The sequence below is a fragment of the Chrysoperla carnea genome, chromosome X (assembly GCF_905475395.1).
Source record: "Chrysoperla carnea chromosome X, inChrCarn1.1, whole genome shotgun sequence".
NCBI lineage: Eukaryota > Metazoa > Arthropoda > Insecta > Neuroptera > Chrysopidae > Chrysoperla > Chrysoperla carnea.
Genome location: NC_058342.1, coordinates 9419258 through 9441408, shown reverse-complemented (window position 1 = coordinate 9441408; position 22151 = coordinate 9419258). Strand labels below are relative to the sequence as shown.

Below are 22151 nucleotides of genomic sequence, written 5' to 3'. Positions count from 1 at the left end.
GAGATATTAAACTTAAAAACCAACTTAATAGAGCTGACTATTAAAACCCAAAGTTTCAGGATTTTTGACCGTTTAACACACGATATAATTATGCTTACGTTCTCAATTTTGACCAATTTACGTCATATTTGGAAAACAAAACGACGTGGGGCTATTTTTTATTTTATTTTTAAAACATTCCTTCCAACTCTTCTACTTTTTTTCAATTATGTCGAGAGAATTTTTTAATATCGTAAAAAATAGGTGGTAGGACAGCGAGTTTTACATGCTTTGACCCTCGCAATAGCGAACTTTGCAGCTGATTGTCTTGCGATCTAAACAATCAACAACTCTGCTTCTTAGAGATCTCTTAGTTTATATTATTCTGAATCTGTGAAAAAAATAGGCCAAATCTGTCGGCAAGTGAATTCATGCTAGAAATACCTTAATACCTATATAAATTATAATTGTAAAGTCCCTTAACCTAATTAAAGAGAATTGAAAAAAAATACACTCGAACCAGGACTCGAACCCGGACTTCTTGGATTCATGTCAAGCGCCCTACCAATTAGGCTATTCGAGTTCTAGACACGAATGCAATTTTTTCAAATCAATGAATTTTTTAATTTGTTTATCCACTTTTATTTATTATTATTACTCATTATTGTTGTTCACATTTAATCATGCACACAATATTTACATCATGGTCTGTTCGACTAATTTTGATATATAATATGTTACATTCATTCGTAAACTAATTATTAACAAATATCTTGTCTAGTAATCTTAATTAAAGAGAATTGAAAAAAATACACTCGAACCAGGACTCGAACCCGGACTTCTTGGATGTTTCAAACAAAAGTTTTTTATTTTTTTATAAGGAACATTTTTTACATTTAAACTTTTATTCTATCTCTAACGGTTTACAAGATGGGTCCTACGGACCCAAGACCCAATTGACCTATGATGCTCATTTACGAACTTGACCTCACTTTTTACGTCCTGAGTACGCTGTAAAAATTTCAGCTCGATATCTTTTTTCGTTTTTGAGTTATCGTGACCACAGACGGACGGACGGACGGACAACCGGAAATGGACTAATTAGGTGATTTTATGAACAGCAAAAATGACAAAATTTTTTTCCTAGCATCATTATTTTTAAGCGTTACAAACTTGAGACTAAACTTAATATACTATGTATATTTCATATATGCATGGTATAATAAATTTCCAGCGATAACAAATTAAAGTGTTCAGAATACACACTAATTTTTTCAAATTTTTAAATTATTATTTAATTTCTTTAACAAAATAATTTAATGTGAGACACTTATTTATGTAGCTACTACAACAATCGAAAAATGACACAAAAATCTATTTTCAACGTTAAATTAAAATTTTAATATTAGAAATAGACTTCCAGGAGTTTTTATTGGAAATTTCTTTCTCTTTGAGCATCTTTTTTTAAAATTTCATAATATTAATATTTTATGAAATATGGCGATAAACGAAATACCTTTTTTTCATCTTTAATTGTTTATATCTTTTGCAATTTTTTATATGCTGAAAAACTCTTCTGGTACATTTTTCATGACATTATTTCGAAAACTCTGAGCTGTCTCACGTATTTAAAGATCATTATTTCTATATTTCACAAATTTGAACTTGTTAACAAAACTATTAAGATAAAGTAAGTTAATGCAGATAAATTGTTCAAACAAAAAAGATACTGATGGCAAGACGTGATTACTTTACTGGTTTACACAAAGGTAGCAATTTTTTTACATGAGAAGCAGATTTGGCACAAAAATTGAATTATGTTCAATTACTTCGAAATATCGTATACTGCTAACTAATTATACCGAACTATCATGATTTCTTGCCGGTTTTTACTTTTATATACTTTTACAATGCAAGCTTTAAGAACTTAATAAGGCTTACTATTAAGGTAGTTCGAGGGCCAAAGCAGAACTTGTGGTTGAAATTTTTTGTACCTTAATTTCAACTTTGATGATGAATCGAAATATCGAAACCTAAAGAATTAAAAACAATTTTCAATTTTCGATATTTTGAAAATTACTTCAAATATTGAAAAATATTATTCTTATTTTTCGTCTTATATTGTCAAGTTATAACATAATTCAACAGCAAAATTGAAAATATATATTTTTTTAAATTTGTTTCTCCACTCTTGTGCTCATACATCCTTATTTAGTCGGGCACAACGGATTGTTATTGTTTTCGATAATTTCTTAAGGTTTACACTTTAATTTAAATAATTTTACTTCTATTGTACATCTTTAAATCCCAAAATTTCAGAAATTTTTGATTAAATTTGTTTTTTTTTTTTTTTTTATGTTTAAATCACGAGATAATTATTTTTTTTGACCAATTTACGTCAAAATTAATATCTTGAAAAGAAAATTAATATCTAAAACTTTTTTTTTTAAATTTTATTCTAAAAAAAATTTTGTAAAAGATAGCTAGGAGGACAGTCAGTTTTATATGTTTTAATGTCAAATGCTGGAAATACCTTAATAATCTGAACTCTGTTCTGGTGGAATGTTCGTTTACAAGATATTCGCTGTCATTCAGACTATGAACCGTACGCTGTATATAAAAGATCCTATCTTTAAGATACATTATAATTCATTAAAAAGGCTAATAGAATAATTGAGACAAATATATTGGTTTAAATTAAGTATAACATGCTTTTAAATTTACTAGTTAGTAGTTAGTTAGTAATATTAGTTAGTGAACAACTACAACTCTAATATAAATATTTACATCTTCGTCTAATTCATATTGTTACATATAACAAAATACATCACGTCTATATCATATTCGGTAAAATTTGTCTGATCAATTTATTTATTTGTTGATAGAAAACTATTATTTTCATCTGGAAAATCGAAACAAACATTTTTGTAATGCTAGTCACCGGTTATAATGAAATTGAAAGAATCATTTGAATGTCGGATATAATGACCATAATTGTATATATACAGCGTGTCACATGTAATGGGTCACATTTTTTAAGATAGTTAACCGAAATCAGAACTTTAAAGCCTACTATAAATTGACAAATAGGGACGATTCTTAATATTTTGCCTAGCATCAGTGATGGTAAGAGATATCGAAAAAACTTATTAGTAAAAGTTGCTCAGAATATTTTTTAGACCCATATACTGACTTTCATGAAAAAATTCGCATTTTTAATTTTTTCATTATTTTGATCTTTAATCATAATTATCACAAGTTTATTGAAATATTTGAATAAATAACGCTATTAAATTATCAATTTGCCCAGTTTTTACATTCCATAGCACTAGCACTAGTTATAAAAGTTTATTTTTTAATTATATTTCTAGTGTGCTATGGAATGTTGTATACGTACGCCACTTAAATCATAAGTAGTTCTATTGATTTTCAATTCTTTACATGTAAATGGTATAGTGCATGCCCAGTTACAATTATTGAAATATAGCAATTAATTAAACTTGTTGCATTAGAAATTGTGAAAATAAGATATAAAATTGTATAAATAATATTTTTTATATGTAAATTCACATAATTATTTATTTAATATTAAGATATATGTCCATCCATAAAATCATATGACGATTGCAACTCTTCCAACTATTTGAATCGTTATATCTCAGAAACGATAGCTCTTGAGAAAAAAGTTTTTATTATTTAATCATCTGATTTACATTTTTGTCTGAACTAATTTTATGAAAAAAATTACCGTTTAGCTGAAAATCTAGAAAACCCCGCTTTTGTGTTGACCCCGCGTATACTTTTTTACACATCTTAGATCGATTAGGACTTTTTGATTTCATTTATGATGGTGTTTTGATCAATCCTACCAAATTTCAGCTGGGTGTAAATTTATGTACCTTCGGTTGTTTAAATTGACCGCCGGATAATACGTAAATATTGGTTGTTATAGACAATTAATTCTGGTCGTTGGCCACTATAACTGATACACATATTTATTAACATTTAGATTGAATTGAAACCTTTCCAGTAAGTCGTTCTAAACGATGTCGCTATAACCAAATGATCAAGGACCATAAAAATGATATCATCAAAAACATGAACATAAATTGTTTTGACTTGCAGCCAGACTTGGACAAAGCTGAAAATCACGCTTAGGTCAATGTTTGGCACCCAAGCTTGAATCGATGCTATGACTTGATGCTAATGCAAGAACGAATCTTGGTTTGCAAGCAGAAATCAATGTTCAACAAGCTCGACCCAGGCTTGAACCTATTGGCACAGTTGTTATTTACTCTATGGGAATGACTTCTTTGATCAGAAAATAGACCTCTTTCATGAAAAACAGAAATGCTTTTTGTAAATTTTTTATGAAAATGTAGGTCGAGTAGAGCCTGTAACTCGAAAATTACGAATTTTTAACAATAATAAAATTATCAAAAAAATTGTTAAAATAGTCACAATATTTGAAATAATTTAAAACGATTTTTTTTGGCTCCACTCCACACGTGATCTGTGATGTCAATCCGACAAGCAATGAAAATTAAACAGTGTCAACAGTCGTATTAATATATCATTATTGACGTCAAACCGACCTTCGTGTAACTTCGTGTGTTTCCGTATCGTTTTCGCCAATTTGAATTTTAATGACTTTCATTGTCATCGGGGAAAATCGGGGAAAAAAATTAGTCCATTTATCAAGACTTTTACTTTCATTTAAAAAAAAAGAAAAAAAATGTGAAAAAGGGCTTTTTGAGAAACTTTTTCCAACCCATTCTGATAAAAAGCTCTCACAGCCACAAAAATTTTTAACGAGTAATTTGCAAGCTACGGGCTATATTACTATAATATATGTGTAGTTTTAATTGCTCGTAGCTCGAAAACTGCCCGTTAAAAAATTTTATGGTCGTGAGAGCTATTGGTCAAAACGACCAGGAGAACATTTTTAGGTTGGTTTAAAAAAGTTTCAAAGAAAGCGATTTTCCTAATCATATAGGTGTTATAAATATAATATACTAGCTGTGCCCTGCCACAAATCGCTGTAGGGCATGGTTGCATGGAAATACATGAGATGTATTTAGTAAATTTTATGAAATTTGATAAACCTTCGATAAAAGAGTTCACAACTTTCAAACTGCCGAAATGATTTTCATGTAACTTACAAACCACGCCTTTTATTTGGTACCAGACTTGTGTATATTTGAAAATTCATTAGTAATTCTGTTCTAAGATCTTTGTATGATATTTATTTTCGTAAGAAAAACTTTTATACTGTATTTGCTTTAGAAATCAGTTAATAAATTCAAATTTCTATCTTCAATGGTGTGTCAAACTCTGTCGGTTGAAACTTTATATATATTGCTTTATAACCTGTTTGAAATTTGTCGTATAACATACTGCTTGTGAGAATAATAATTAGAATTATCTTAAATATATTATAAATCACATAAAATTAAAAAAAAATCCTAGTAACACCAAATTTTTTTCCATCCTTACTTACACCCCCCCCCCCCATTATTCCACCTCTTTGAGGTTAAATATAGATAAAAACCATCCTCGAAGCAGGTTGTATATTGTGTAAATATTTGAGCTCAATCGATGCAGAACTTTTAGAGTCTATAAGCAATACACAAACGAGCGATTAAACATGTGTAGCTTTGATCGCACGTAGCTCGAAAAGAACTTGTTAAAAAATTTCAGGGGAACGTTTTGAGATTGGTTTGAAAAAGTTTCAAAAAAAGCCATTTTCCTAATCATACAGGTACTATAAATATAATATATGTGTAGCTTGATCGTCTGTAGCTCGAAAACTACTCATTAAAAGCCTTTGTGGCCGTGCGAAGTTTTGATCAGGAGGATTTGTAGAAAATTTTGGGAGTGGTTTCACAGAAAGTCATTTTCCTAGTCATATAGGTACTAAAGCTATAATATATTCGTAGCTTTGATCGCCCGTAGCACGAAAACTTCTCGTAAAAAATTTGTATGGCCGTGAGAGCTTTTGAATGATCCAAAGAAAATTTTAGAGTGAGTTAGATAAAGTTTTACAGAAAATCATTTTTTTATCTAATATTGCGGGGTCTTTTTTCTAAAGGCCATATCCACTGCGGTTTGTTTATTACAGAGTTAGAACTGATGAATTCTACACTCATCCATTTCATTTTAAACGGACATATGTATTTAAAAGAACATTATTGAAACATTATTGTAATAATTTTGTTCAAACGTTATAATTTTTTTCAAACTTTAATTTCACAAACATATATGAATTTTTGTAAAATTGTGTGTGCAATAATGGTTTTAGTTTTTGTGGTAAATTTAGTATGATTTAATAAGAAAATTATATTTTGTGTTTCTGGCTGAGCGGTTTTTTTTTATTACGAAAATGGGTAGCAAAACAGTAGACGATTATGATAGTTCCGTTGCAATTTTTGGTGTTGAAGATGACGGCCTTATGGAAGCTATTCATCATCACTTACATGGATATCGCCCACGTGAAAAGAAACAAAGGTATATTTCAATTTATGCTTAAGAAGGAGCTTGTACTAAGCTTTTACGAAATTATTTTCGGGTGTTTTATTCTTGTTAAAATAAATGTAGCATAGTGTCTTAAATGACCAAAAAAGTAGACTTTAATATCTGTTCTAATAATGAATCTATTAATATCTGTTCAAATTAGTCTAATCGACAAGTTCAAATTGGTGAAATATACAAACAATGGTCTTGATAAAAACATTATTTAAAAAATCAAAAAACCCAATAAATATAAACTGAAAACAAAAAAGCATGAACAACAGTTCAGATAGCGACTTTAACAGTCAGGGCCCATTATAATCTACACCGGCTCTAATTTTTGCGGTCTCGACTGTTAAAGTCGCTATGTAAAATGCTGTTTTTTACTTTTCAGTTTATATATTTTAACTCTTTCGGTTTTTTGCTTTTTTAAATATTTTTATTTTTATTTTATCCTTTTTAGTCAAGGATTTTTAAATACCGATTCAATGATTTTTATTTTCACAACCTGTGTATGTATGTTTGGTCTTTTGTGTCTTGAAATTTTAATGATTATTACGTTAGTTATTATTCTTGACATAGTTAGCCGAAATTAATTTTTCTTTTTTGACAATATGGCGTTTTTATTACTGCCATATCTTCAGTATCACACGCAAGATTAAGACAAATCGATTGACATAAGAATCATCAAAATCAGCCGCCGCGTTGGGTCTCTAGTTTGCCACATAAGAACACACATTTTCACAATATGGCGCCTGGTAATCGCCGTATTGAATTTTCATTACTGCCATATCTTTATTAGCACTTGCAAGGTTATGAAAAATTGATTGACGGCAATATTCAGAAAATAGATGATGTCAGAAAATAAGCAACCTGGAAGGGCAAGGAAAAATTTTATATCTTTCCAGAAAATATTTACTAGCTATACTTTAGTTTTCAAGCAATCAAATAGTTTTTTGTGGAATTAAATTTGGAGACCGTTGCCTCATGAAATATTTATTGTTTATTATGAAATAAACACGCATTTATTTGTTATAAGAACATCAACTGCCAAATTTTACTTTAATCGAGTAAATTTTTTTTGCAATGTTATGTATAAATACTTGATTTATTTCTTAAATAAACATTAATTTTCAATGAAATTGCTTTTCCTAAACACACTTTTAAGAAATTTTAAACACAAGTTTAAGAAACTTTTGTATTTATCGTTCTACAAAAAATTTATCGTTCTACAGTTTTCAATGTATAATGCATAATATATGTACAGGATGTTATAGGTAAAATAATAGCATATACTTAATGTGGGTAATTTCAAGAGGCAGGAAATTTTTGTTTTTAATTGAAAAGCTTAATCTTGAAAAATTTCTAAATATTGATTACTGGCTTTAAAATACGCAATTCAAATTTCACCTCACTATCTTCCTTCATGGTTCGCTCAAAATAATGTTTTTGAACTAATTCAAAGGCAAAAAAACTAAACAAAAAGGAGGGTTTTGGCATCTAGTATAAGATGATACTAGGGGCTGCGTTAATTAACGCTATATATACATAAAAAACGATTATTGGAAAATATCTCGGAAACCATCAACTTTATATAAAAAAGTTTTTCTCTAAAGAAATTTTGATATCTTCAGCCACTTTCCCGCAAATCAGGAAAAAAGGCCAAATACATATTTATATGCTATTTAACAATATCGTGAAACTAAGTTTTTTTTTTTTAAATTTCAAAAAAAATTTGTGGGAAATTTTTTTTCACTTCTGAGACTGCGCGTTAGTATAGTCTTAAGCTAGATACCGAAATCTTTTTGTTTAATTTTTTTTTCCTTTGAATAAGTTCATGAAATCGCTTATTTTCAATTATTTTGAACGGCCTATCATTCATCAATGTGATCAATTAAATCAATGTGACAGGCAAATTTGTGAAGATGCACAAACTTAATCTGTTTATAAACACACCCATTAAAAAATTTCTGAAATCAATAAATTTACCTACCATAAACTTTTAACGAAACTTAGGATATGTATATAACATACAATGTACATTTTGCGGTAATCGAAAAAATTGCCGTGGGAAAAATAGATATGGAAAAAATAGACCGAAAAAATAACATAGACCCAGAAAAAATTAATCCTAGACCTAGAAAAATTAGTTTCGGTAAGAATAGACTCAGAAAAAAAATCCGGAAAAATAGACCTGAGAAAATTGCGACGATAAAAATTGATAAGAAGGTAGACAAGTGTTAATTTTTTTTATGGTTTTGAGTTTTATGAACTGCGAATCAAAAGAAAAAAATTTCGATTTTAATAATATTTAACAATCGTTAGTATCGTTGCATTCAGTTACCCAGTTTTTTTCAGGTGTTTTTTGCTTATTCATTTTTTTATTTTATGTTTTTTTATGTATTTCATTTTTGTTGCCTTGAACATTTCTTTGTTTTTATAACTAATTACAACATGTATTGTTGTAATTACGAGTTGGTTGGGTTGAATTTGTCGGCTTTAGAGGATTTGGTTAAGTTCCGAAGTTTTAAGCCCTTGCGTTCTAAGATGGGACACTATTACAAGAAACGGCAATATTATAAAAATAAATAATAAATATTTATATTTATTCATTGAATTTATATTAGGTTTTTGGTACTACATACAATAAATAATTAAAAAATAATTTTATTATTGGTGTATGACTAATAAAGTTGTTACTGGTGATAAAACGTTAATAATTTTAGTTCATTATATTCGGCAACAAAATGATTTTGAACAAATACATTTATTATTTGTAAAGTGTTAATTTTTTCATTTAAAAGGTTAGAAGCTGTGATTAGTTTACTAACAAAGATAATTTCCCTTGAAAAAGTTTACAATTATTAAGAAACTGATTTTCCATCAATATTTAATATAATATAGCTGTGATGCCATATCTTCTTGTATTATGGCGCAGACAAGTCAATTTGTCTTTTTTTTTTAACTTTTGAATATCAAAATAAAAATCACGAATGTGTTGAAATTTCACGAGTGCATTACAAAAGTTTTTATTTTTATCATTTTTGTTTCCATTTTCTTATCGTAAAAAAACGCCCTTACCCCCTTAAGCAATTTTTTTTTTTCAATTAATACCTGAACTCTGTGAAATTAAATGAAAAATTATAATAAAACTTTCAAATGTTGATGATTGAAAATGTTGTTTTCCTCCTCAGCTTTCTTCGATAAAAATACAATTTGAAAAATATCAACGTTTAATATCTTAATCTACCCTGCTCGCACGTTTTCCTCTTTGAAATCAATTTTCTATTTTATTTATGTCATTGCTATCAAGAAATATCAAAATATGTGTTTTGAGGTTTTTCCATAAAAGCAATGCATCAAAACCCAAATTTTATTAATATGAAATAGTTATTTAAAGATTTCGAAGATCCCTCCTCGAAATTTGGACTTTTAAACTACGGATAAATAAAAGATCTCTCATTAATCTTTTTGAAGTTACAGTAACCGTCTTATCTTAAAAGATTCATTCATTTTAAACTTAATTTAGTAATTCCTATCTCTTCGTAAGTCTATAAGTGTTATCCTCCTATAGATATTAACGAACTTCTTGTATGAAAATTGCGATAATTATTTAAAGAATTATATTAATTGATAAATTATATATTCTTGATATGTCTTTAATGGGGTCTTTTAATAAGAATGAAACTTTTTCAAATTTGAAAAAAACCTCAACATGTCAAAGTAAATTATGCTTCATTTTGAAGCTAAGATATTAAAATTCTATTGTGAAAAATTTCTTGAAAATTTCAACCACGACTCTTTTACCTACATTCCATTCTAATTTTTTTGTATTTCCTGAAATTGAATTAATTTTTCTATTGATTGACAACATAACTTCAAAGGCGACGCTACAAAATAATGCAAATTTAAATTGATACGTTGAATTATCTTCATTATTGAAATTTAAAAAAATATCACTCTCATTGAAAGACCCTATGTTTTAATTTTATCATTGCTAAAAAAAATAATTTATAGAAAATTGTATATTAAGACTGATAGTTTATTAAGACGTCAAAAAGAATTAATTATATTTTTTTATACCCTGCTTATATGTAATATATTTCGAGGTATGCAAAGCTTAGTTAAAGTTTGTAAAGCTTATATTTATTGATTCTACCAACAAAATTTTGCTAAAGGTCTTCATAACATCACCTAAAGAGTCCATTTTCAGTTGTCTGTCTGTCTGTAAACACGATAACTCAAAAACGAAAAGAGATATCAAGTTGAAATTTTTACAGCGTGCTCAGGACGTAAAAATTGAGGTTCGTAATCTAAGTTCGTAAATGAGCAACATAGGTCAATTGGGGCTCGTTAACCGTTAGGTATAGAACAATAGTTTAAATGTAAAAAATGTTCCTTATAAAAAATAAACAACTTTTGCTTGAAACATTTTTTTTAAACGTCACTGCTTATCCATGAGGGCACAAATTTAGACAAAATTTTGGTATCTATTTTCTCCTACTCTAAAAGATGGGGAGTTGAAAATTTACAAGTAGCTTCAACTAGTGGTCTTGTGAAGTATTATCGAAAAACGAAAAAAAAAATCTGAAAAAAGGCCGCCATAATAGTCTTGGTTTTTTAAACTCTTCTTATTTATAAAAAAAATCGAAGCACTGATATTCAACACAGTCTATACAGGGTATTTCAACAATTAACTCAGTCAATGGTTTGTTCTCAAATGTTTTATTTATAGTTTAAGACGTAATAGCATACTCTTTAAACTGGGTGGATATTCGCTCAGAAAATAAAGAGTGTTACAAAATTAAATGGTTTCTTACTTAAATTTAATTTAATTTTCTTAATTGAATAGTTTAACGTTTTTTTGTATTTTTTGAAATTTTTTTGGTATTTCAATATCAATAGTTCAAAAAATATTTATCCGAAACTGCTAAAACTTCTTGAGCCTGTTGCCTAACGAGTACCTAAATAAAATATATTGGGAAGCAGCAATTTATTATTTAATAATAGTTAATTTTATTTCCTGTGGTAAATCAGTTTTTGTACTAAATAAAAGATAAAAAGAAATGTCCGATAAACTTTGTTTTCATCATAACTCCTTCAATTTTTATGCAAATGACTTGAAACTTTTTTCATTTTCAAGGTTTTTTTATAGTGCTTTAAAAAGTCGACGATGTACTTTTTTCAAAAAACGTTAATCTTTTCTATTATTTGACGTTAAAAACTCCGAATTTCAATCGCCAATAAATCGGAAAGTATTGACTTTTCGAAATATCTCAATCCCATCGCCTGGACAAGATCGCACAAATTTTTGTTTTTAACTTCTTTAGGTAAGCTTTAAACAATGCAGTCGCACAGTTTTTATAAAGATTCATTGACTCTCCCTGGGTTCCGAAATTTTAAGATATTTATACCTTACGACTCTCTGTTAATGATGACGATTTAAAAAAAATTTATTAATTTAATATTAATAATTGCACAATACATTAACTTCCTAATTATTAAAAAAAAAAAAAAAAAAAAAAAAAAAAAAAAAAAAAAAAAAAAAAAAAAAAAAAAAAACGGAAGATTTTAGAGTGCAATTTGGTAACAATTCAAAATTTATATGTTGGCGACTATCAAATTTTCAAACATACAAAAAGATTAAGCAAGGCGAAGTTTAGCCCTTTCGCAGGATAGGGGGTTTCGTAGGAAGCAGCGTTTTCTTTAGGTTTTTAGGTCGCTGATTACGAATAAGTGCGTCGATTTTACTTTACTTTTTTTATTTTACGTAGAGTGCAGCAAACAAAAGTTCTTAATAACTAAAGAAATTGTTTAAATCGCTATAACTCGGAAATTATCAATTTTATCGAGGCCATACTTGAGCCGCGTGGCAAGTTGAGGTGCTCTATCTTTTTCGTGGGAATAATTTTTGTAACTTGGTAAAAATTAATAAAAATTAAAAAAAAAAAAAATGCAAATTTTATTTTTGCACAAGTTTTGTCAACAACTTTTGTCGTTACAATCGATAGCTTTCCAGTTACAGCGATTTAAACAATTAAATAATTAATAATTTTTGTTGTCACCACTATGCGTAAAATCGACGCTCATATTCGTTAAAGCACTTCAACTTGCTGCGCGACGCTCCTCAGGAGCTCAAGTATGGTCTCACGCTAAGTACCGATAATTATCAGAAATAGATCAAAACTTCATGAGACTTTTTTTATTTTATTTAAGAAAATTTTAATTCTATACTAGTTTTGTTTAGTTATTCGTAATATATTCGTTCAGTTATTCTTAATATATTCGTAATCAGATCAGCAACCTAAAAACCTTCAGAAAACACGTCTACTCCTAGTGGTTTAACTTCCTACGAAACCTATTATCCCGCATATGGACTAATTGGTATATTAACGCATCCTTACTAAAGTACATAAGTCTCCATTGTGGTTTCGCCGTAGGTGGATAATTCATCAGATGACAATTCGATACATGAAAAGTACTGGTCAGGGTATCCTTTATAGACACATTCTAGTTCAACATTTTTTAACCAAGTTACTACTCACTGTCAAAGAAAATTCTACACAAGAATTTCTTTTTTGTGTAAAACATATTTTACGAAAAACTTTTTAGATTCGAAAGCTTTATTTCTCTGCAGAACGCATGCGCTTCAAGTTTCATTTCTCTAGGAGTTTTTTTACTGAGTAACAAAGTCAAATTTGCTTTCACAGTGTTAGTAAAGAAAGCAATAAGATTTTATTAAAAAAATTTTAAATTCGCGAGTGTCCAATTTGGTTGGACAGCGCGTTATTTTATCAAAAAACTCGCACGAGGACGTGGAAAAACATATTCTACAGAGGAATGCATGTGTTTGCGAATGTGCTCCGTATACGCTTTCAAAGTTCTTAGAAAATTATGAGGTATCTTTTCTCATCTTGCGAACGCCCGACATAACGCGCTGGAAGACGATTAAAAATATTTTCAGCTTCATATTCTAAAACTTCAATTTTTCGAATTAGTTGTAGATGCTTGAAATTATGTAAATATTTGAATATTACTAATGGAAAAATCTTCTTATGCAAAAGTTTTCATTTAATTGTGGTTGGATTCTCGAATAAAACTTCCAACCAACACTTTGTAAGTTAGGCTTGATTATCCAAGTGCATGATATGTAAATAGTAACGATATTACTCTGATTATATTAAAAAATTCATTAAAGCTAATATTGAAATAGCGATAATCTTCGATTCAAATACCGATTTGTATACCCTGTATAATTGAAATGTATCATAGTATATTAAGTTTAGTCCCAACGTTGTAACGCTTAAAAATTTTGGTCTGTCAACTCAAAAACGAAAAGAGATATCAAGATGAAATATTTATAGCGTACTCAGAACGTAAAAAATGAGGTTGAGTTCGTAAATGAACAATGTAGGTCAATTTTGCCTTGAGTCCGTAGGACCCATCTTGTAAACCGTTAGAGATAGAACAAAAGTTTAATGTAAAAAAAGTTCCTTATAAAAAGATATACAACTTTTGTTCAAAACATTTTTTTGTAAACATCACTGTTTACCCACGAGGGCGCTAATTAGGTGCAAATTTTATAGTATGTATTAATATGGGAATATCAGTTATGTGTGTGTGGCTATTTAAAAGTGGATATCTTTTTTTATTTACGTGACGTCAAAAAACAAACGATTGCGTCATCAACACTGTCTATACATAGTATTTCAATAATTTACTCAGTCAGTTGTTTGTTTTCACTTGTTCAGTAGAACATAATTTTCCCAAATATAGATTTTTCGATTTTATCGAAAAGCTACATCGAAGCCTTATTTGTAAGGAATAGTAATTGCGAACCTTTGGATTACTTCAGTGCTTTTGTAGCAATTATCTATAGGGCATTCTGTATAATGAAAGTGAAGTGATAGATTTTGTCATAAATGGCACTTAATCGAATAATCTTAATAATTTACTTCCTTTTCATTTTTTGTGCTGCTACTAAAATAAAGAACAAAAGAAACATATAAATGCATTTTCGACAAAAAATAGGCGAAGCAACCTTCGAAGTATTAAACAAATTTGCGTTCTCATGTCTAATATGTCTCTTTTTTTCTTTAATTTTTAGTTTTTCAAATTTTTTTGTAGAGAAATTTTGTCTATTCAATAAAACAGTTCTGTGAATATCATTCTAAACAATGCTACCCTGTTAAAAGATTTTCTTACACTCACAACTTTTAACTGTTGTCTACAATATTAGACGATTGGCAATTTGCCGAGAATCCGTTCTTTAGTAATAAAACAATAAAATAATTAAAATGCGTAATACTTTCATTTTATGTCAAAATGTAAAAACGATTAATATAGTTTTTTTCAATAAGTTTTGCAAAAAATAATAAACAAATACATCTTTTTTATATTTAAAAGTTTTTATTTTTTTCCTTCACAAGTTTTTAACCTAAAATAATCGTAAAATCAGAAGAAATACAACAAATAATATGTAGTTCCACTAAAAAAACTAAAGTTGAGGTCAATTTGACCATGAAAACCTCCGTATAAAAAGCTAGATACTGTATTTCCAATCAGCCTTAAAATTCGCCGATACTTGATAACTTACTTGATCAATTCTGCTCGTTTACCACAAATCTGCATCTAACATTAATATTTTTAAGCGTTATGGGCATACAGAAATCTTTTTGGATCAAGTAATATTCGGTGAAAATCATTTACACATGGCGGTTAACGTGCGGAATGACGTAATTTATCTATTAAAATCAATAGTAGCCAATCGCTAACGATTTTTATATGTCTTTTTTAATTTCTTGATATGATTCGTTGCTCAGCTATATTTTTTGAATGAATTTTAAACAAAAGTAAGTCAGAAGTCAATTAAGAAGATTTTCATTATTAATATTAATCAGTTATCTTGATGTTAACACAATTGGCGGTTGAAGGCTAGACAAAAAAAATTTAACATTTTTGACGTCACGAAAGATTATTTCAAAAATTTAGTAGTAACCCAAGCTGGAAACGACCTGCGAGTTTTGTGTTCGAAATTATATTGATAATTTTAATTCATCTAAAGCTGGTCCATATAAGAAACCTTGTAAGGAATATTTTTAAAAAATCAAGCGCGAAAGTAAATTTTTCCTATTGTTTTTTACTTAAGAAATTATACTTTTATTTTTATTTTATTATATTTTATTGTTATCTCTTATCATTTTTGAGTTATCGTGTCCACAGACGGCCAGACAGACAGACAACCTAAAATGGACTAAAACACCTATACCAAAATTTTGTAGCATCAACATTTAAGCGTTACAAACTTGGGACTAAATTAGGAGAAAACTTTGGTATCCATTTTCTCCAAAACTATAAAATATAAGAATTTGAAAACTTGCAGATAGCTTCAACTAGTGAAACATTCTAGAAAATACTTTTTTAAAATTTTCGAAATCTAGTGATGTTTAAGAAAAATTGTTGAAAACAAGAGTTGTTTATTTTTTATAAGAAATATTTTTTCATTTAAAATTTTATTCTATCTCTAATTTTGCGTAAAATTTAGCAACTTGAAAAAATAGACAAACTGTGGAAAACTGTATCTCCGAAGTTTTTGGTCGGTTTTATCTCAAATTGCTGCAAATTAAATCTTCGTTAAATATAAATACTAAAATTTTTGAGTAAAAACCAGGCCTTACGGTTCAAAATCGGTAAAGATGAAGCTCAAAATTTTTGAGGTTTTTTAATTTTTCGGCATGATCCGTTCGTCTACCAAGGCTTGTTTTTCCTTGCCTAAGTAAACTTTGTCTTCAATAGAAACAATATTGTTATCTCGTACATATCAATATGTTTCCATAAACTGAAAGAAGGCGATCAAAGGTACATTATCAGGTACAATACTTTACCGTATTGATAAAAAGATTGAACTGGTTATAAGCAAATCCTTATACCGGTTGCGAAAACCGATAACAAAATTATATAACTCCACTAAAAATATTTTTGTTAATTCGTTTCCTCAATACCATAAACGAGATTTTCTCTCTGAATTATCAATTTTATTATGGAGCGTGAACTCATAATGAAGCGAAATTTATATGATTCTTTTGTCTGCCAAGATTGCAGTTTGTTAATAAAGAAGTATGAAATTTTTACCGTGTCTTGAGTGTCGAATTTATGGAAATCGAGTTTTTCGATTTGCGTATTTCAACGATTTTTCCCCTGCCTTGTCCTTAACACATAATACGTGAATTATGCAAAGCTAGCTGCGCCTCGCGATTTATAGTTATTTTCATTTTTATTATTCCAAGAAAGTGGTGTTAACCACGATTAAAAGAGATTTCGAGAGTTTTATCGTTACTTTACATAAATTAATCAAGCTTTGTTGAGAAAAATGCGCTAAAAATCTATTTCACGAACTTTTGCAAAACCCTTTAAAAAATACGGTTCCTGTATGTTATCTTGTAGTAACTGTGGATAAAAAGTAGCGTATATCGTTTTCTGGTCCCTAAACTACTACTACTTATTCAAAAAATGTCGATCCTTTGCTCTATGAAAAATTAAAACAAATCTCTCCCACGAGAACCTAACGTTTTACCTCCTTCATTCTAAACTTTCTCGGTTATAATATATAGCAGATATCAGATTTATTGTAACATTTTTCAACCTCTAATTATGCCCCTTTTTTATATATTATGCTGAAATTGAATTTGTGTATGAAAGGTGGGCAAAAAATCATCGAAATACCTAAATTAAAGTACGAAAATCGAAAATTTGGTTTTCATAAATTCTACACTTAAGCCTCGGTTAAGCCTTAATTATTATATTTTAACTTATCTAGATCCTCCTTCAAATCCTTCAAATTTGAAGCAGACAAAAGCATCATAGAAATTTCGAATTGTAAACTTACGATCAATTTAGTGATAAAAATTAATATTAGATAAAATCGTGTTTTCTGAATGTCTATTAGTATAGCCTTCATATTACAGCGAATTTAATTCAACTATTTATCAATCAACATTAACTTCTTAGATCATCGTCACCTCCGGCACAACCAAGAACACAAGTGGCTTTTTATCCATGTCCTCCACCAGAAAATGAGGAATATGCTCCGGAAGTTGATAGAGATAATATTAGTTCTGTAAGCTACTAATTTTTTTCAGTTTGGAGCATGCATGTTCAATGTATACATATATAATATATGGTACGGTTCCTTCTTAGCTCAGAAAAAAGAACAATTGCAGTTTATTTTGGAAAAAAGTATGAAATTTTTAAAAGCTGAGAAGAGAAGAAATCCTATTTCTTGTTTTCGGTATTCTTAATTCTAAATGTGAAAATACTAAATGGCAGTCGATTAATTTTTTGAATATACTACTACTATCCAGAAGATCTTTATGAAAAAAATGATGTATGACTAAACTTTCACGGGCATAAATATCTAAGAAAGGTTACTTTTTGAAATACAAATTTAGAGTCCAACATTCAAATATTGGCAAGGAGCTTATTGTAGTTCATTTCCCCTATTTGTATGTTATCAAAAAACAAAATCCAAAAAAGTTGCAAAAAAATGTGCCACGAAACGATCTTTTTTGGAAAAAATTCGGTTTTTTCCGAAAATTATTTATTTTTGCTGTCATCATTAAATAGGAAAGCTAAAGATAATTCAAAAATGAGTATCACTGGCATATATATATATATATATATATATATATATATATATATATATATATATATATATATATATATATATATATATATATATATATATATATATATATATCAACAGACATTCAAGAAATATATACCAAAAATTTAAAAGCATTTCGAATTGTTTATCCGTGTAAAATTCGTTCGCTATCTAGAATCAGTTTTCAACAAATAAGTATATAATTTGGTCTCAACTCAAAGGTTCCGAGTTCAAGTCCTGGCAAAAGCAACATTTTTTTTATTTTTTTAAATAATTTTTATATTTTTCTTAAAACAAAACTATTAACTAAAAATGCAATTTTAATATTTTTTTTATAACACCCAAAATATTAATTCTGTAATTACTGCCAGGCAAATTAATAAAAAATATTTGAAGTTTTGATATTTTGTAGATATTTATTCATACTTCAACTTGAGGAGGTTAATTTTGGTCGGTAACCCCCTCAATTATCAGGGGCGGTTCATCAATTTTCAAAAATAAACAGGTATATTGCCCGTTACAAATTCGAAAAAATATTATAAATAGTACCTGCATAAGAAGTACTACCTTTACATACTATTACTGTCTCCTCGCACCCCCACCGTTTCCGAGAAAAAAATTTGTCAATTTCGATTTTCGTATTTTAGATTTTAGCATTTTCAGGTATAAGAACAAGTCCTTACAAAGCAAATTAGTATCTTCAAGAAATTTAACTTCCAATGCAATTTTCTTTATTTACGTTTATCGTACCTTTCTTGAAGCGACTACATGTAATTACATGTTTTATTCTAAAATAAACGGAATTTTCATCAAAGGAACCGTACTAATATGTATATATACTACAAAAGCCTTTTTGTTAATTTTTTATATTTGAATATTTTTATTTTTATATATTTTTTAATTATTTATGTAGATGTATGGTCGCTATACAAAAGATCTAAGTCAATATGCGAAATCAGAAGCTAAAAGATTAGAAAAATTAAGACGAGAATCTCCATTGAGTGATGTAGGATTGGATAAACCAGCAAAAAAAACTGTTTGCGGTAAGATCGTAATAAAATTATACTTCTCTAAGAAACTTCTTTAACTATCGTAAAGAAATATCTGCTTTTTTCCTATCATGAATGTTTAGGTTAACTGTGTGTTCGTTTAGTTAACTGAGAGATCTCTAGGTAACTAGTAAGCCATGCATCGATAATCCATTTTTGTTAAATGTCAGTTACCTGTAGATCTAGGGAATTAATCGAGCGCTCAGTTCGACCAATCGCAGAATAACTACATATGAAATACCGATTTTTTTTATTCCTGCTCTTAATTGTGTCTTGGCAATGTTGGTTTTCTTAAAGACACACTCCATCAAATCATGTTTTCACCAAACCTATCCAGGTAGATGAATGATATGGAATGCCACATTACCCATAAAAATGTAAAAGTAGTTGATACTATAACAAAATTTGAAAGTTTAATTAAAAATGATAAAAAACCGAAAAAATTATAAGCATTCAAAGATTGTTGTCCGTCTCTATCTTCCAAAATAGAATTTTATATGCAGTGCTGGATTACCCATTAGGCCGGACTAGGCCATGGCCTAGGGCCCCCGACGGGCAGGGGCCCCCACGAAAATCTGATATGATTATTTTTGAACAAAAATTTGCCATTTCAAGTTATTTTTTTTTTTCAAATTTCGAAAAATTTGTTCATTTTATTTCGTTTATAACCTTGGAATAAGCTGTACGAATGCTATGAATACACAAATAACGATTAATTTTACAATTATTCAAAAAATTTTATTGGCCTAGGGCCCCCGATGGGCTTAATCCGGCACTGTTTATATGTAAATCTGTATGGCTATACTCAATAATGACGTCAGTTTTTAAAAAATCATCCTCTCTGTTTGATTAGGAGTTTTAATTCATATTTTGCGTACTTCTAACAATTATCCAAAACGAACTTCACTTTTCTGTCCCTTGCAGTGAGAATTCTTCACCTAAAGTTATAAAAAAAAAAATTTATTCATCATCTCAATTGATATGGTTGGTTCGTATGAGCTAGGACTTGCCTTTGGAGTGTACTCCAGATATGCTTATAATGAGAGTAAGTTCGGGACGTCAAGTTCGTAATTTCAATGTCCATTTTTAATAAGTAATTTCTAACTTCATAAGTTTTATGTTGTCGAGTATTAATTTTGTGCATAAATGAGAGTCGAATGAGATAGCATGTTCCTCGAATATGTACGTTTTAGAATAAAGGTTTCCGCTGTTCAACAACACAAAGACTATACGAAACGTGTATCACAAAGACCAAACGCGATACAAAATTTTTCCTCAAACCAGTATCGAGCTTTTAAAAGACGAACTAGTTTGTCCCAAATATCCAAGAAACATTGGACTATTGTCCTATTCTGTGTCTCAAGAACTACTTCTCGTTGAAATCACCTTCATGAATCTTCTCTGGGTTACAAAATTAAATTTTATTTTGTTGCATTTATGCCAGTTTTTCTTTAGCAGCTCTAGTTTTTGAGATACAGCTATTAGACATAATTTTTGCACTAGTTTCATTTAAACTTCAAATCAACCGAGCTGTTTTTTTTTAAAAGTTTTTTGTTTAATAATATCTACTTCGAAAAATATTGGTAAAAACGATCCCAACTATTTTTGTAATATCTGTAGTGAATATGTATGCATTCAAAAGTTATAGACTAAGCGTGTCGAAGTTCATAAAACAGGTGTAGTTTGATTACTTTGGACACCCGTGGCATGTGATGGTGATTGTTTTAAATACATCTCTAAAAAGTTCTATAATTAGAGCATAAAAGAACTTAAAGCAATAAGAAACTTGAAGGTTAAAATAAAATAAGAAGGTTGATAAAGGATGAAAACTATTATAGTTACATGAGTGACATTGAAAAAAATGCCTGGAATTAATTCGTTAATTAAATGCCTGGACTGCACTAAATTTTCTAGGAAACAAAAAGGATAAAAGCTATGTGGAACATATTGAACTGAATTGTGATCCTTCCAGGTTGTAATATAAGCTTCAAGGTACACTTTCTCCACAGCCATTTGGACCGTTGACAATATTGGTAATCATAGTGAATGATAGAACCTTAACAGGATCACTGGAATGCTCACATGATGGTGTAGGTACTATTGTTGGAGCATTCATACCTCGAGAACAAAGTCAAGCATTAAAAATATTATAGAAGAAAATTTAAACAGTAGTGGTTGCTTTTCTAATGGTTTTCTTAATAAAATATAGATTTTTCTTAAAAAACTCGTTTTAATTATATCTCAAAAAGTAGAGCTGATACAAGCAATCTGACTGACTGGCTGGGTGAATTGACTTGCGGTTTTTTGCATTGGTTTAAGAAAATTATCCTAAAAATCTATGTGGTTTAAAGGAAGACTTTTTAGTTTTAACCCATACGCCATTTTGAAAAGTGGGTTATATCGTAAAGTAAATCAGATAACTTTTAATAGATTTTAAAAAGGTAAAAATGCTAAAGTAACCCGCAATTTAAGATACTCTTATTAATAAACTCCTTTATGCAGCTCACCCTCCCTTTCGAGGGTATGAAAGACTCTCAAAATGAAATAAACCATTTTTAACCTATTTTGAACTTTTGAGCTCACCATCAAAATTTAAAAAATATATTTTTTTAATTTGTGTACCCACTTCCGTGCTCATACATCCTTAATTAGTCGGGCACAACGGATTGTTTTTGTTTTCGACAATTTATTAAGGTTTACACTTTAATTTAAATAGTTTGTTTTTTAAATTCCCACCGCTTCGTTTTGGAGAAATCTATGAAAACATATCATCCATCTACCATTTTACCATAAACCAATGTTAAATATACCTGGTTTTTAAGTAAATTTATTTATTTAAATAATCGAGCTTCCTCTTTTAATTTTCTTAATTGATTGAGACTTAGTCCAACTTCATATACAAAAAAATCAAGCATTTTATGCAACATTGCCCTGGCGCTCGTACAGCCTTA

The 22151-nt window shown here is 29.0% G+C and overlaps 1 protein-coding gene across 1 annotated transcript in view; it reads left to right on the top strand.

Annotated features, from left to right (window-relative positions):
• Positions 1-22151, top strand: part of LOC123302328 (chloride channel protein 2) — a 71524-nt gene that overhangs the window by 19922 nt on the left and 29451 nt on the right. Inside the window, exon 2 of the mRNA XM_044885214.1 lies at positions 19065-19194. Within this exon, the coding sequence (XP_044741149.1) occupies positions 19065-19194 (130 nt within the window). The remainder of the gene's footprint in view (positions 1-19064; positions 19195-22151) is intronic.